The following is a 16,609-nucleotide window of genomic DNA, read 5'->3' as shown; positions in this document are numbered from 1 at the left end:
ATTTTAAAACACCTTCGAATTCTCTATTCTACTTTTTTATTACATCAATGCAAAATAAAAAAAGTTTGTCAAAATATTACTATTATTAGTAAATCTATAATTCATGATTTGTAGATAATAATAGCAATGATTTATGTTGTATTCATTTATTCAATCTAAAATTATATAAAAATTTATAATTTTTTTTTTATTATATCTATAACAACTCAAAGATTCATAAAGGCTTTGCATTTTTCAAACAGTGAAATCAACAAACTTAAACATAAGCAAGATATGTTAGAAAGAAGAGACCACATTCATGCATTACTGTGTTGAATACTTTCAAGATCTACACCAAATTTTCTTTAGATTAAAACTCACAGACTGAAAATAAAATTTTGTAATGTCTAGAAAGTTGAAAACAAAATCATTCAATCAAGAGTGCCAAACTGATTCTAAAAAACTTTCATAAAACAAGACTGTGCTGCTTGTGTCTTTAACAAAAGTAATGATAAAATGTTGAACTTGTAAAAAGAAAGCATGAAAACCAAACAAAAAAGACAAAAATGAAAAAGAAAAACACACATCATTGTACCATTGTGAATAGCAACAACAAATCATGCACAAAAGTAGTTCACCAATACATCAAAGTCTACACAACATCACTTGCCTTTTATTTCAAATTCATACTTGGAGCCGAGGAACAATGTTTGGATACAAGTCATGCACCCCAGTTGTTGGTGTAGTATTTTATTTAGTTGATGTTGCATTATATGATTGAACCCAGAAAGCAAGACGATTCATGGGGCCTTCTTAAAAGAGCTTGAAAAGTCACGGAAAGCCTCACTCATCCACGCCCAGTATTCGCGGCGATCCTTCTCCACCCGGTGCAAGCGTGGAGCGTGGCCTGTCACTGGCTGGTGGGGGCTCCTGTGAACGGAACCTACCTGGGGCGAATGCATCCACGACGCAGGCGACCCGGCGAAACGCGATCGGGTTGGGGGACTGACGAAACCCTAAAACGGAGGAGGAGGAGGTGCTCGGGGCATGAGCAAGCAACGCGAAGTGGGGTGAGAGCTTTCGTTCGCCTGGCACGCTCGAACGATTGTGGGATTGAAGGTTGTGGATCTGGAAGCTGCGACTTCCCTCCCCCCACTGCTGGTGGTGGTTGTGATGCAGAAATCACGCATGTGTACAGCCCCGTCCGCCATCGCCAGTGTCTGTCATTGCTTATTAATGCCCTGCCCCGAGCTAGCTTGCGCTGAATCCGCATATCTAGACGCGCTACTCGCTCCTGAAATAGCGTAGCGTTTAGAGCGGGACGTTTTTAGTAAAAATATTTTGGGCGTCAGGCGTTGGGTACGGTTTACGCTGAGGAGGGTTGTGTGCCTTTGAGAGCGGGTGGGTCGGATTAGGTAGACAGGGAGTGGAGTGGGGTGGAGTGTAGGGAGTCGATGGGATCTGGCCGCGGGATGAGAGTGTCGTGCTGGTGGGGTGTAATCAAGGTGGGGAGAGCGGAGCATTGTTGGTAATGCCGTGCTGGGATGAGTGGTGACAGTGTTGGAGGAGGTTTGCGAGCAGCAGAAGCCGGGGACGGCGAGGCGTGTGGAGATCGTAGAGGATCTGGAAGAAGACAACGACGTGCCGTAATCCAGGGTACGAGGATATTTCTCAGGGTTTAGAGGGGGATGGGATCAATGTTGAGTTTGGTGAGTCCGTGGTGGTGCGATGCAGGTGTTGTGAACGGTTATTTTTTGGAAGAGGAAGAGTCGGGCAAGGTTTCTTCATGATTTTTTTTGGGGGGGGGGGGGGATTGGGGAGGGGTTCGTTGGGGCGTGAGAGGATGATAGTAGGAATGGAATGTAGAGCGTGCTTCAAGCTCCAGATTCTGAGGGTAAAGTGGCACTGGGAGTAATGTGCGTATCGGGGATGCCTGTAATGACCTTAGGTCAGCTGAATGTGGTGATCAGTTTCTGTGGTGTGGCGGGTTCGGAAATATGTGATCAAGCCATAGTCGGCGGACTTCAGTGTTTTCGTATTTGTGATTTGTTAGGTTGGGGTGGATGACATTGGAGCGCTGGTGATTCGTACTGCCTTAGTAATGAGTCGCTGCAACAAACACGCAGTGAATGACATCCGTAGGAAGGCAATGTCCTTAAGAGTTCTCACAACATTCCTTCTCAGTGCAGATGCGGTGAAATTTGTGAGAACATCTGCAGCTCATTATCATCAATGGCCGAATATAGTGTCTTAGTACAGAGAACAGTGCGGAAGTAGTGAGAAATCATTTTGAAAGTTTCGCAATTGAAAATGGAGGATCAGTTCGCCAACATTTTGCAGCGAAACTATGGATTGAAGGCTGTGGGGAAATCAGCATCCTTGGGGCCTCGGTCAGAAGATAGACCTGCGAGGGCATTGGACAGAGGAAAGAGCGTTGGAAGTGGACTTGGGCGTATTAATCAGTCTGCTGCTGCCGCAGTGTTCGCGGCAGGAGACAGCATCGATGCCTACTCTCAAGGACAAAATGGATCGAATAAATCGAGCACCCGACAAACAGATCCGCCATCGACGTATGAGAGTGCGCCTGATCAGGGTTTTCGCGTACCTACTAAGTAAGCAATCTCTATAAATGATATTCATGTTCAATTTATTTTCCGAGCTCTTGTTGTAAGTAGCAGTACTTTTTATTTGCATTGCACATTGTCGTCACGCCCACTTTATTATTACGAAATTTCTAATATCCTTAAGATTTTCACTATTTCCGGTTGGTTGCTTCCGCACTAACTTACTGGGGTATTTAAGTACTAGGTCTCAGAATAGTCGCAGACAATTGTTCTCTGGAGCTCACGAAGTAGTGTTTTTCCGGACATCAATGAGTTGATTGGACGGCTAATGTCTCACCAGTTAAGAATTGGATATAATTTTGAAGCTTGAGCGTTAGCGCTTCACATGAACTGGGCACTTACTGCTCGATAGAATCCTTCTGCCACTTTGTGCCATAATATCTGTCACTGAAACCGTGCACTGAAAAGATTCGAGGGTTTACAGCTCTCGTTTTACGGTGACAGTTGGCGTGGCTAGGTTTAAGTTTAACTTTGCACTCAGTATGGCTGTTTATCTTTCAGAAGTACAATTGTGGGAGGATATGAAGAGGTTTTTACTGGGCCTAGATCAGGTCCTGCTTCAAGCTCAATCTTAGCTGATGTTTTGGATGGTAGCTTCGGCAAATCAACATCTCGATCTTCTGACAGCCCGTACAGCGAGGATATTCCTGCCGTTTTCTACCAAAATAATTCAAGTCCAGACGAACGTCCTTCTCAAAATATTGAGGAGCAAGGTATGCACCCCAATCTTTATATTAAGTCCGAAAGTTACGTCCGAAGTTAACAGCTAATCAGAAACTTCTTGTTGTCATTGATCGGTTCATCCTTCTGTTATCTTCATCTGGCTGATTCCAGTCTTGCGTCCTTCTTGTAATCCTAGAGCCACTTCTGGTGTGCTTCGTTTACTTTGCTTGAATGCTCTTATGCCATGGTTTCTAACGTGTAAGTGACGTGTCCAATCAGTACTTGATTTGCGAAAGAATGGTTTTTGATTTTCTTTGTTTTGACGATTTGTACAGAAGCCCTAAAAGATGATATTGTGAGAAGGCCATCTCAACCTGAAAATGGGAGACGGTCTACAGAAGAAGAATTCTTAGATTCTCTTGAAAGAGAGTCTAAAATCAAGAGCCAGGCTGGATCAGTTCCCAGTTCCTATGATAGTCCCACGTCGCAAAACTCTAAATACATTCCATCGACAGAGTCTGACAGCCCTCTGAAAGGCAGTTTTATGAGAGGATTCGGACGCTCTAGAACGGCAGGAACAGCGCCACAATCCACTCCTAATGTCGGAGGTTCCCTCTTTGAGACCTCACCTGGAGAGAGGGCGAGTGGTTCGACTGAAAGCAGGTTGAATTCTGAGTCAAATCACATGACAAATTCAGCTGCATCATCCCTTTCCATGGATGGTTCTGAAGCAGAATCCATTGGAAGAACGGATTCAAATACTGGATTCTCGGCACCCGCTTCAAACGACCCTATTTTTCCAGATCTCAATGAGCCTTATGTGCCTTCTAGCACAGATTTGCCCACAAAACGACCCAGTCCGCTTAAGATGTCGAGTTCCGAGCCAGACTCTGGAGGGATATTGCTCGACTCATTGGAGACGTTTCCCAAAACCCCGAAAACCCCTGCGACTGCCAGCACGGAGCAGAAGGATTCTTCCAACTCAGGACCTGGTCCTTTCGCTCCGGACTCTCAAAGCTATCCATCGTCTCATGGAGTGAGTACGAGTGCAGAAGAAGGTGTACCTATTCGAAGGGGTTTTGATTTAAATTCTACTGAGAGTCCTACGGCATCTCCTTCATTTGCACTCAGGGGATCTCGCAGATCTACACGCATTGATGTCAACCGTTCTAATGGTTCTTCGCCGAATATTGATGAGCCCCTTACCAAGTTTGAGGTGAACATGCCCGCAGCTGGAGGGTCTGGAGAATCACGTAGAGCTCGGAGGAAGCAGGAGCCATCAACTGAGGTATGGCTTACTGTTGACCAAATTAGGCTTCTTACTAAGCCCTCGCCTTTCCCACCCCCATCTAGACCACCTCCTCCACTGCCTCCTCTTGCAAGGCAGTATTCTGGCTCCGACAGGCATCACTCTAGTAACCCAAAGTCCTCTGGAACTCCAAAACACCAACCCAGCCAGCCGTCACAATCCTCTGAAACGGATAAGTATTCTAGTTCAAAATCACGATCTTCTGGGACTGAGAGATCTCATTCTAGTCAGAAGGTTCAGCCGCGTGCAGAAGTGGAAAGGCAGTCTTCTAGGCAACCTAGTTCTGGAGAAGAGAGACCAAACGGGAATGTAGAAAAGCAGGCTGGGAACAAGGACGACTTTGTTTTGCCAGAAATCACTATTGTCGACCTGGGACCAGAGATCAAACCATCTAGAGAGGATAGGCGGAGGATGCGCGAGCAAATTGAGAGAGAGCGTCGTCGGGCTAAAAGAGAGGAGGAACGCCTGAGGGAGAAAGAAAGGTTAGAACGGGAAGGTTTGAAGGATTCAATTTTCAGGGATACAGAACCCAACGGCGGCAGAGCGACGTCTCGGCCGAGAGAGAATAGGCGAGAGAAAGTTTTTGATCCTAAAGAGCGTTATTTTCATGACCCAGCAACCAGGAGAGAAGAAAAAGATGTTCAGCACCGTGTTCTCAGGCAACAAGAGAAAGAATTTCAGGAAAGATTAGTTAAGCAAGAGGAGGCAAAAGAAAGAGAGAATGAAAGGTCGAGTGAAAGGCTGAGGAGGTCTCAAGAAAAGGCAGCTCTAGAGGCCCAGGAGCGTGCTGAAAGAGCAGCGGTGGAGAGAGCTGTGCAAGAAGCTCATGAGCGGGCAGAAAGAGCTGCTCGTCAAAGGGCAGCAGCTGCGAGAGAGAAAGAACGCTTGAAAGAGGAGGAGAGAGAGAGAGAAAGAGAGAGGGATAGAGAGGAAGAGAAGTTGCGGGATAGGTTGAGGGAGAAGGAAAGAGGACTTGCTGAACAATTACGCACCAGAGACAATTTCCGTGCCACCAGTGAGCCGCGTCAAAGACTCTCTGTCTCTGTCAATCCACCTCCGGGAGGACTTTCCAGATTTTCCTCTGGTGGAAATCTTAACAACTTGTCAGGAACACCAGAGACACGGAAGTCGCCTTCTACGAAGAGGGGGGTTGACGATTGGACAAATCTCTTCACCCAGCCTTCCTCTGGTTCAGAAAAGTTTCAGGAGATTCCAGGAGAGCCAGCAGATAGGAGGAAGCTGCGTCTAGAAAAGCAAATGCTCATAGAAGAGCGGGCTGCCAAAGCCTTACAAGAAAAGAACATGCGAGATCAAGCGTTGCAGCGCGAGCAGGAGGAAAGACAGAGATATGCAAGCACATTGGATGCAGATGTGCGGCGCTGGTCTGTTGGCAAGGAAGGCAATCTAAGGGCTTTGCTTTCCACCTTGCACCTTATGTTGTGGCCAGAATGCAATTGGAAGGTTGTATCTATGTCAGATCTCGTATCTGGACCTGCTGTGAAAAAAGCCTATCAACGAGCCATACTGTGTGTGCATCCTGACAAAGTCCAGCAGAAAGGAGCGAATGTGAAACAAAAGTACACTGCTGAAAAGGTTTTCGATCTCCTCAAGGATGCGTACGCAAAGTTCAATAGTGAACTGTATTGAGTCATTCACTTCATTATCTTAGTGAAACCTCAACAGGCACTACCTGGACAGCACCTTTGTTTTTACAGGGACATTAGCACCTGACGCAAGTTGTGGGTGTTGTTTGAACACAGTGCTCTAGCTTCTTCCCTTGCTGTAGTAGTCAGCTAATGAGCTCTTCCGTACATTGCTGAGAAGGGCTCAATTAATACTCTTAGCTTTATTGCCTTTCTTTTGAGACTTTCGTGCCTCAATGAGTTTGTTACGGGTAGTGCTGACCTAGAATCTGTGGCACGCCATCCCGTTTATCTCTTATTATGTGAAGCTTCTGTATCCGACTGGTGTGTGGGTAATTAGAAGCTCTAATGTAAGCTGGTTCACCTTGTGAAATACTTGCCTTGTGCATCGACTATATGTGTCCAATCTTTGCCTCCGAGAATGTAATGTTCTGGCAAATCAGGATTGATAACTAGTCTGGATGCTGTTGATAACACGAGCCGGGATTGGCCAATACGAAGACCTTAAAAATGGTTCGTTGTTGTCTTGTCTAAATAATGTTCATAACATGATGACTTAACTGCTTGAAACTGACCCTACAACTGCTCACCATTTAGGAGTTGCGAGTATCCAAGGTGAATACAATGTAAAACCATTCAGCACCCAACTGTATTAACCTACAAAATGCTAAATAATTTCCAATAAATTCAATGCAAGGACAAGGTGTCTCTTCTATTTCCTTCATTCATTCTCTTTTTCTTTTTATATTAGAATTCATAAACAAACACAATTTACAAAATTCCGCATGCGGATATAAACAAACTCGATTTGTATTGAGTTCAACAGTCCCAGACACAACTATTACAAATACCTCTTGTCCCTAAATAAAATATCTTACTGAAGATGTGCGTTTTTCAGAGGCTTTTTCCCATAATATGAAGACAATAATTGAATTGGATGAGTTAATTCGAATAAAGGCGATTGTTTTTACTGGTTAATGACTTCAGAGGCTTTATGGACGGATAAACGCTCAATTTCGAATTGACTAAAGGATGAATATAATTAACGACGTTCGTTCTTCTTGTGGTGATCTAATACAAGAAGGAACGAGAAGCAGGGTTGCACCTCAGTGCACTGTTTTTTTTTTTAATTGTTTTTCTCTTCGCAGCTACTTTTCCTCTGGAAGTTTTTAAATTGTATTAATTGCATAGGTCTACTCATCCTCTCGATACCTAATTATTTCAGAACTAGCGCTTCTTTCACCGGATCCTGTGAAATTTTTACGAAGTTTTCGACCCGATGAGCTTGCTGTTTCCTTAAAATCCATGCGGTGGCTCTCAGTGAAGCATAGGTTGGTTTCGATGCTGTTCGCATTGTGTGTGTCCAAGCGGAAGCGAGAGCGTGAAGTGGTTGATGAGTCTTTCAGAGCATTAATTTCGTGCTGGGTTGGATCATTTGTATGCGATCGTAGCGTTTGAAACTGGATGAGGGAAGTGGGCCTTCTTTTGAACTGGGAGTTGGTTGGGGGAAAATTTTCCAGAATCACGAGTCTGGTGTTTGAGCTTCTCCTGAATCGCACAGCCTCTGGTCTTGACCTTGCTGTCCGTTGATACAATGTCATCACCTTTTATCTTTGGGATTCGCAATTGTCTTGGAGTTGGTAAAACCCGTTGCTGGCAACTTCAACCTTTTAAAATCCTTCCGGGAGATGCAGGTGTTCTGAATTTCTTCGTAGGCAGTGCGCTTAGTAGATGACTCGAAAGCAAATTGATAGAGTCTTTCTATGTTTTGAAGGTTTCATCATGTTGGAAGTTTAGGTCATGTTATGGTACAGCTGGTTATCGTGTTGATGAGTTTGAAGGTTCAGAAACCATCCCCGGGTCCCAGACTAGTAATGTGCTGCTTGTTGAACAACATCTGATGCAAGTTAGCAGGCCCTAATGACCTTTACATGTAGTCGGTTTGGATCAGGCTTTGTGCCTCTGCAATCGTAAGTTCAACGTGTTAACAGACAATTGTGTTCGCAGGAAATTATAGACGTGGAAAAGAGTACCTCGTGCGTCCCTGTATCCCGAGATGGATAGTATTATAAGTTGCTCAAAGATTTCTGTATCATTTTCCAATTTACCAACAAGGCGGCGACTTATCACTCTCACTGGCATGGAGTCCAGAATATTCTCCTAAAATGCCGTAGTGGTAGATGAACATTGTGAAGCCTCGATCGAAATGGAGGCCGCACGCCTTACACAGGACGAAATGGTTGCTCAGCTATTGTCAATGGGATTTGATTATTATTTGGCGCTGGAGGTAATAAGCAACCCAAATCTGGGCTCTCTTAATGACATGGTGGATTTTTTATTAACTGAAGGTTCGAGCCGCTATGTGGAGTGTTGCCTAGGGAAACGTAAGAATGTCTCCAACGATTTGGAAGAGATCGACAGAAAGAATATAGTCAACCCCAATGATGGGTCCTGCAATCTATGGCATTTCAAAGAGGAGGTGAAAGAAAACATCAGGGCAGCACGTTTTGTATGTTCGAACGTAAAAGTGGAGCCTATGGAAACTTCTTCGATCCTGTGTAGGACAGACGCCATGAAAACATCAACAGAATTTTGCGGTGATGCAACGGAACAGATGAGAGAAAATGGTGGTACTAACAATCAGGGGTTCTGGGTGCAAGAAGGTGCATGGGGAGGGTTCAGTGACGAGGTTTTTGATGAAGAAGAACCTCCTCTTCATCAAAGTGATGCAGCTGAGGAAAACATCATCACTCATGTTGTTGTTCCAAGCGTACCGAGAAAGAAGTTGGTCATCGGGCATTCCTCTGAAGTAGTGTGTAAGGGGACAACGACTGCAAGAAGTCGAACAAGTGTTTTAGAGAAGTACAGCACAGATATTGCATCAAAAGAAGCTGACATGCAACGAGAAGAGATGTTGATCAGGCAAGGAGAACTTTCAATTCACTTTGATAAATTTACGTATGGGATGTAGAAGCTCGCGTTCAGATTAACAAGACGCAGTTCGAGCGCGCAGGCAAGCCCTTGTAATGGACTTGTGCTGGTGTCCTACTTAAAAGTCTTGATGCTTTCAGATGTTACCAGGAACTTTGGGTGGTGATGAAATAACGAGCGCAATCTATCATTATTGATGAGCTTAGAATTGTGCATAGAACAAAAAGAGTCATGGAAGGTCATCCTCCAATATTGCTTTCATCGAAAGATGCTAGGAAGCGGATTGCGGTGGGCATGTCTCCTGATTCTGAGGTCATCAGACCTGAGTATTCCTCAACTGGCGGCGAAGAATCATCTGTGTATTCCACCGCCGATCCGATGTGCATGAAACCAATTCAGATTGTGAGCCTTCAAAGTGGTAGACGTAGTAAAGCTTTATTCAGCAATGATTCCTGTCTCTGTTTCCCATCTCTATGATGTGTTGGTATTTCCAAGGATGTAAAACTTCGTGAAATAAGGGTGTAAAGAAGGATTCTGATGAAAGTTGTGGGGTTTCATTGTCTCTATTTCCGTCGTTTGCACTCGTAATTGACAGATAGTCTGATTGGACTTCCTGGTAATCCATGGACTGTATAGAGTGATGTCTAGTATCTTTTTGCTGAAAGTACTTTGAGTTTCAAACGGGAGTCAGAACCTATGTTAATTATTTACTTTGAAATATTCTGTCAAACTTGTAATGAATATCTTAGATCCCGTTTCTCATAAGCAAGTAGAGAGTTACATTCACCGCATATCCTCCTCTGGGTCTATGTTACGATTTTTATAAATGAGGAATTTGTGAATTATATTGCAGGTGTCAGAAAGCTATGCGTGTCAAAGGAGAACTTGTGGATGCTGAATCAGCAGTGGACGTGAAACCCGTCATAGAGAACAAGCATGTTTTGAATTTTGGAGGTAAACTGAATCCAGCCGTTGACACAGGATCTACGGGGGCTAAAGCTGAACCTTTGGAGACCGAAGATGTGAAGCCACGAGGTTCGGAATTACCCAGAAACCGTTGCAGAGAAGAACAGGTACTCTTTTACTCTATGATCATCCCTAGATTACTGAGAATCCTCAACCTCTATACTTATATGGTCATTATGGTTATACTAAGCTTATTGTTGCAATGTTAATGACGTTTAGGTCTTGGACCAGTAACCGCTGAACGTGCATTCCAAGCCATATGTTTCATAATATTGGTTACTCTACAATTGAAACTTGCAATTGTGCACAGGAAAACTGTACTCAGGTGAAGAGAAAGCGAGGATCTATACTTGATCCAGATGGTCTAAGAGAGGGTGGTCCTTCCAAAACCTACATACCTAGCAAGTTGAAAGGTGTTACCATCCCTAAGGTCGAGGATTGGGAGAAAGCAGCTGTTACAGCTTTACGGAGGTATTTTGGCTATCAGGAGCTAAAAAGTTTCCAACGAATTGCAATTGAAGCATGGGCCGATAATCGTGACTGCTTCGTTCTTGCTGCTACCGGCTCTGGTAAGGCATTGGTATCTTTATTGATCAGTTTTGTTGAATTGATTCTTATGTTCAGTACAAACATTAGTTTTTCAGAACTACACTCTTTATATGTACCTTTGCTAGATAAGACCCAAAAGCACAGCCTTCCCTGTCTGTGATCTATTGGGCGGTTTTAGCTGTGCCTAGCGAGTCGCTACTATTTTGAACAAGCTGCTTTGAGATATCACTCGTTTTCACAACTAGTCTGGTTTACTCCTATGTTATATGGATATCCGTTAACATTACAAGGTGTTTAGTTTCCAATGATTTAGTACCTCTATGTTCAATCAGCATGTCATTTTTATCTAATGGTTGCTTTCACTTGATATTCTACCCGTTATATATTGTAGGGAAGTCATTATGCTTTCAGCTCCCAGCGTTGATGACCGGGAAGGTAGTTGTAGTGGTTTCCCCACTTATCAGCCTTATGCACGACCAGTGCTTACAGCTAGCGCGGCAAGGTGTGTCTGCTTGCTTTCTTGGATCTGGCCAAGTTGACAAGACAATTGAGCTTAAAGCCATGGCTGGAATTTATAACATTGTCTACGTCTGCCCGGAAACTCTTCCAAGGTAAGAGTACCATCAGGTCCATCACTTTGTTTCTGTGCTTCATAGATCGAATTTCAACTGTTAGAGATACATGTAAACCCTGAGAAGGTGTGTGGGCAGGCTGGAAAGTTGTTTGCAGAGCCTTGCTCGGGGTAAAGGCATTGCTCTCTTTGCAGTGGACGAGGCACACTGCATTTCCAAATGGGGTCACGACTTTCGTCCAACCTACAGGTAAAATATGTTTTGAGTCTTTGAATAATGTCCAAACAATAATAAAATGTTGTAGAAAATTCTTTGAAGAAATTTCTGCAAATGCAACACTTTGTTGAGCAGTCCATGCAACTTGTGCTAGCTGTTTAGAACTTTTCAGTCTTGCTAAGAGGTTGTTCTCTGACGTCAAACACAGATCAGCTCTGAAAGGCTACATTATTCTAATCATAGCGTTGTGTTGATCGTAGGCAGTTATCTATGCTGAGGGATAAATTTAAGGTCGGCGTCATTCCGGGACTGAATCAACAGATACCCATAATGGCTCTGACTGCCACCGCAACTCCTTTTGTGCGGGAGGATATCCTAAACTCCTTAGGAATAGCTGCTGGAAATCCAAGAATTGTGCTCACTACCTTTTTCAGACCTAATCTTTACTTTTCTGTAAACCACAGTAAAACAACAAAGGTAACATCATATGAAAATGATTTTGCATCTCTTATCAATCTCTACACCAGGAACGGCGATAGATGTCAGCGAGTAGCTTCGACATCAAAAACAAGTTTGCGCAAAGAGAGTAACAGAGTAAGCTCAAAGGATGATAACTACAATCTGAGAATGGGTCTTACTGATCTAATGGACAGTACACAAAGTAATGAATGGCTTAATGCTAATAAAAACAAGGTCCTTGGAAGAAATTTGACTCATAACGATGGCATAGAGGATTTAGTTATCTTGTCTGACGACTACGAAGACGACGACGAAGACGACGAAGACGACGACGATGACGACGACGACGACGATGATGATTATTCAAGTGCGGAGGGTGATGCAATTAAGGACAATGACTGTGATGGTTCTCGTCTAACAACTCAGTTCTTGGAGGACGAAGACGAGAGACTTGGCGGTGATTGTTTTGGTAAGTTGTAGTCTTTTCCTTGATTGAACTTTCCTCATCATTGATTAAAACATCCCTTTGATACGTTAAATAAGTACATACTGTAACGGTGTTGCTGCAGCTGTGATTTTAGTTTAAAGACATTTTAATGCTCGTAGATGCTTCATACCTTCCTTTCTAGAACGAGAAGTGTGCACTTAAACATTAATGGCACATAACTGCACTGAAGTGCGTAGATACCTGAATGAATCATTGTTGAAATTTTGGACCGTCAACCTTTTCTTGCAGTTGAGTGTGGAGAATTTAGAGGTCGTGCTGCTGCACTTAGGGATTCTGCTGGTCAAGACAATGGAAAGGCAACAGAACTGGGGGAAGGCCCCACCATTGTTTACATGCCTACAAGAAAGGAAACTGAGACTCTTGCAAAGTTTCTTTGCAGACATGGTGTCAAAGCTGCTGCTTATCATGCTAAGGTAATGTTACGAGGACAAGGACCACTGTTCGCAAATGTTTCCTATTAATATCCATGCTATTACTTAAAAACAAAAGCTTCGGAGTACCAAATGACTGCTACTGTTTTTTCTTGTCCAGTTACCTAGGACCCATTTGAGACAAGTACACGAGGGATTTCATGGAGATAATTTGCAGGTCTGGATAGCCTTGACTTCTCCATTAATTTGTATTGATGGAGTCTTGTTCAATTCCCGAACTGGCCACCAATGTCGGCAAGTTTGACAAGTATTTAAGACTAATTTCACTTAATCTTCATAAGCCGAAAGCCTGGCCGTACTCGGCCACATATTTGGGTACTGGTCAGCTGGGTTAGACACCACCCTATTTATCTTTTAACATCCCTTTTTTGTTTAGATTTTCTTATTATGATCTCATGCTGGCAGGTTGTTGTTGCTACTATTGCATTTGGAATGGGAATCGACAAGCCAAATGTGAGACGTGTGATCCATTATGGCTGGCCTCAGGTTGGTAAATTTCTCTTTCCGCCAGCTTGTTAGGACGACTTACAGTCAGATGTTATTTCCGAGTGTTGTTCCCTCCAGCTCTATTACCTTCGTAACAACGAACTATCTCTCTACATTCAGAAGTAGTGTGTCAGCTGTTTGATTAACCTCAGGAAGACATGTTCTTCAATTTATGTATTTGGAGCAGAGTTTGGAAGCATACTACCAAGAGGCAGGTCGAGCTGGTAGAGATGGTGCTCGTTCAGATTGTGGTACATTCTTTAGAACTAGAAAATAGGCATTATACTGAGCTCATTCGGTTACAATGAAACGCTCTCTCATGTATTGTGATCATTTTGCGTGTGAGTTAGATCTCCTGTATGATTTTTTTTATTATTTATTGCAATGCTTTTGAAAGTATCTGAAGCTGGTTGTTCTCAAATAGCCTCTGAATGGCGTCCTGCGCAGCATCCTTGTTTTCTTATTGGGATCATTTTCTGCGATTTGCAGAACTATTTGTTGACATGACTGTTCTGCCTTCATTGCTGCCCAGCCGCCGAGATCCTGCACAAACGAAGCATTCACTTGAAATGCTCTCGCAATGTTTCAGGCACCAATCCACCATTTTCTTATTTATGGTACACGTCTTGTCAAGTATGCATAAGGGCTATTATATCCCAATGATAGTGATGACTATTTTGTAGCAATGTGGTGCCAGACATGTAATGAGTTCTGTGGAACATTCATATATTTTTACTGACTCAGGTTTGACTAGCAGGTATGCCATTCAACAAGATTGCTGCAGAGTGCATACGATACTTAAATACTTCGGTGAAGTTCTTGAGGGTGGTCTATGCAACATGTAAGTATCTCTTGGCTCTCGATAATTCTGTTTTAGAAGTGATCACTCGTTTATCGATTCCTTCGATTCCACCTCAGGCATTTAAAATGAATCCTTCGATTCCGCCTTCTTCTGGTGTGATGGTTGTCAGTTGTTGAATAAAATGTGTCGTACCTTTTTAGTCCGATTTCTTGAAGAGTAATCGAAAAAATTGCGGTGTATCGGTTTCATGTCAGGTGTGATGTATGCCTCAAGGGTCCACCACCTGCTCAAAATCTGACTAGAGAAGCCGTGCTGCTACTGACAGCAATTGCTGCCTCTCAGGTGAATCCCTCCCTGGTGCATTTGCTAAGTTGTCCTTTAGTCCCTGCAATGAACATTTACTTCCGTTTGACGAGCAGGTGCTATTTGAAACGTTCATCCGAAGCTTCTCTTACGCAGAACCATTAGTAGCATTCGTAGCTTGAGTCTAAGTCAGAGGCTGAACCACGGATTTGTACTGTTTTCAAAATGATCTAATGTTGGTTGTGCCAACAACGCAGACGGGAGGTACTGCCTTAGGAGCTAGTGTGCAACCAAGAGAGAGAGCACCAAGAGGAAAAGGGATGACAGGCAGGGCAGGACGAGCAGGAAGGACAAGTAGTACTTCATCAGTAGCACCTAAAGGACTGTCTATAAAAGACATTGTGGAACAATTGGAAAAACAGGTGAGGGTTGTTCAATCATTTTGCCATATTGCCAGAGAGACAGTACTCTTTTAGGTTGCTAATTATCACGGTATCAGTTTCCTAACAGAAACATCGTGGGAACGTGTTTGTTGGGCAGGATCCATCGAAGGATAGATTATGGTGGAGGGGCTTTGTTCGTATACTGGCTGACCGTGGATTTATCCAGAATGCCGTGAGTGCCCTTACACCTCACACTTTGCTCGCACGATCCTTCATGGCTTGATAATAACCAAAACTTTGATACAAATCATTGGCTAATAGTTTCCAAACTGAAGGATACTTGGAACTACGATGTATACTTCACCTTCATTAAGCTCTGTTCCATCATAGAGTTCCTTTGCTGAACACTGTCTATGCTTTGATATTGAAGTAGTCTTTTTTAATACCCTTGCAACATCTTTGCAGGCGTCAACAGCCACAAATAAATTGGTAGTGCCCACAATTAAATACCCTCTCCTCACTCCCAAGGGACTTGAGCTCCTACGAACACCCAACATAACAATAGCTTCACAACATGTACATCGTCTTTTGGTTTACTTAGAAGGTGACATGATTCAAGCTTCGAAAATGCCAAGGAACCATAGAACGTCAGAAGAATCGAGGGAATGGGGAAGAGGATGGGCTGACCCGGAGATACGGCGGCAGCGTCTCAGCAAGCGTGGCAGGGGTCGGAGTCGTAGGAGGGGTAAGTCTCGACAGAGGCAGCCAAAAGCTGACTCTACGACTGTGCGGAGTCGTCTTGCAAATAAGTTGGGTCTCAAGAGATGAATATAGAGCACTCATTTAGTGGTATCTTCATGCATTTGTGAAGCTATTCGGACTGGCATACCCCGAGCTTTCGCAACTGTTCACTTGATCCTTAAGGTCTGAACAAAAAATATTCTGGTTTGGATATTAGAGACCCCCAAGGAAAATATTTCGGATGTTATTAGAGTATCCGAATAATGTTTCTATTGCGTCTCCAACACAACCAATAGGAGGAAATATGACCTTATTCAGCCGTAAAATTTAACTATCATATGTTTCTTAAGATTCAAGGAAAAGAAGTCTTCCAAGATTGTGTAAAGAAACACAAAAGACTCAATACCATGGTGTGGATGTGTCACAGAATTGAAGTGGGATTGCTGTGAAATAGTTGCGTTGGCACTTCAAGTGTATGCTTCGAAAATAGTTCATTCTGCATCGTAAGCATTTGTTTATAGGTATTTAATGTTCCAGCATATCACCAAAGTAAGTTTTATTTGTTTATTTGCTTATTTGAGATTATACAGAATTTAAGAATTTTTGCAGGTCAGAAGTTAAACCATAAAAATTGAGATAATTATAAACTCTATTTTAGATTCATTGTACTTTTACTTATTCAGAATATAAGTTTTCTTTTGAAGCTATAACCATTTAAAAAATATTGAAAAAAAATCTTTAGTCTTAAAAGTGACGAAAAATTAATATCGTATTTATTTTGTATAAAAATAATATTCTCGGCTAATTTAGACATGGTATGATGTATTTATATAAAATTGAATAAATACTCAATTTCAAAAAAAACATAAATTAGAGGGTGTGATATTAAACATATTTCTTTTTTATGTATATAAATGTTTTTTTTTAATTACCTTTAACTTATTTAAAATTACACAATCAACATTTACAAATTTAAATGCATTCTTAAAAAAATGGTATCAAAGCATGTACCTTGAAATTTTAATAATATACATTTAATGTGTT

At 42.7% G+C, this 16,609-nt stretch overlaps 2 protein-coding genes across 8 annotated transcripts; both read left to right on the top strand.

The window, feature by feature from the left end:
* Positions 1 to 977: 977 nt before the first annotated feature.
* LOC112273407 (uncharacterized) lies at positions 978 to 6,613 on the top strand. 3 transcript variants are annotated; one of them, XM_024502136.3, is made up of 5 exons: positions 978 to 1,098; positions 1,538 to 1,635; positions 2,169 to 2,591; positions 3,105 to 3,316; positions 3,602 to 6,613. In XM_024502136.3, exons 3-5 carry the CDS (start codon positions 2,290 to 2,292, stop codon positions 6,220 to 6,222), a joined length of 3,135 nt encoding a protein of 1,044 aa, XP_024357904.1. In that variant the 5' UTR covers positions 978 to 1,098; positions 1,538 to 1,635; positions 2,169 to 2,289; the 3' UTR covers positions 6,223 to 6,613. The 3 variants fall into 3 exon arrangements, with proteins under 3 accessions (XP_024357904.1, XP_090101098.1, XP_024357905.1); XM_090244972.1 differs by having other exon boundaries at positions 2,164 to 2,591; XM_024502137.3 differs by lacking the exon at positions 978 to 1,098 and having other exon boundaries at positions 1,448 to 1,635; positions 2,164 to 2,591.
* A 1,612-nt stretch (positions 6,614 to 8,225) lies between these two features.
* LOC112273562 (ATP-dependent DNA helicase Q-like SIM) lies at positions 8,226 to 15,968 on the top strand. Of its 5 annotated transcripts, none has more exons than XR_016498779.1 (16): positions 8,226 to 9,140; positions 10,003 to 10,222; positions 10,426 to 10,684; positions 11,056 to 11,275; positions 11,375 to 11,485; positions 11,713 to 12,380; positions 12,648 to 12,832; positions 12,951 to 13,007; positions 13,256 to 13,336; positions 13,524 to 13,587; positions 13,869 to 13,925; positions 14,094 to 14,177; positions 14,393 to 14,480; positions 14,699 to 14,863; positions 14,982 to 15,056; positions 15,290 to 15,968. XR_016498779.1 is itself a non-coding variant. In XM_073529333.2 (16 exons), the coding sequence occupies exons 1-16, from the start codon at positions 8,425 to 8,427 to the stop codon at positions 15,650 to 15,652; spliced, it is 3,441 nt and encodes a 1,146-aa protein (XP_073385434.1). In that variant the 5' UTR covers positions 8,226 to 8,424; the 3' UTR covers positions 15,653 to 15,968. The 5 variants fall into 5 exon arrangements, 4 of the variants coding, with proteins under 4 accessions (XP_073385434.1, XP_024358257.1, XP_073385435.1 ...); XM_073529333.2 differs by having other exon boundaries at positions 13,869 to 13,953; XM_024502489.3 differs by having other exon boundaries at positions 13,826 to 13,925.
* The last annotated feature ends 641 nt before the right edge of the window (positions 15,969 to 16,609 follow it).

Source organism: Physcomitrium patens, chromosome 20, assembly GCF_059467195.1.
Source record: "Physcomitrium patens ecotype Gransden chromosome 20, ASM5946719v1, whole genome shotgun sequence".
NCBI classification, from domain to species: domain Eukaryota; kingdom Viridiplantae; phylum Streptophyta; class Bryopsida; order Funariales; family Funariaceae; genus Physcomitrium; species Physcomitrium patens.
Note: the sequence above shows the minus strand (reverse complement) of the source record. Positions and strands in the feature narration are given on the sequence as shown.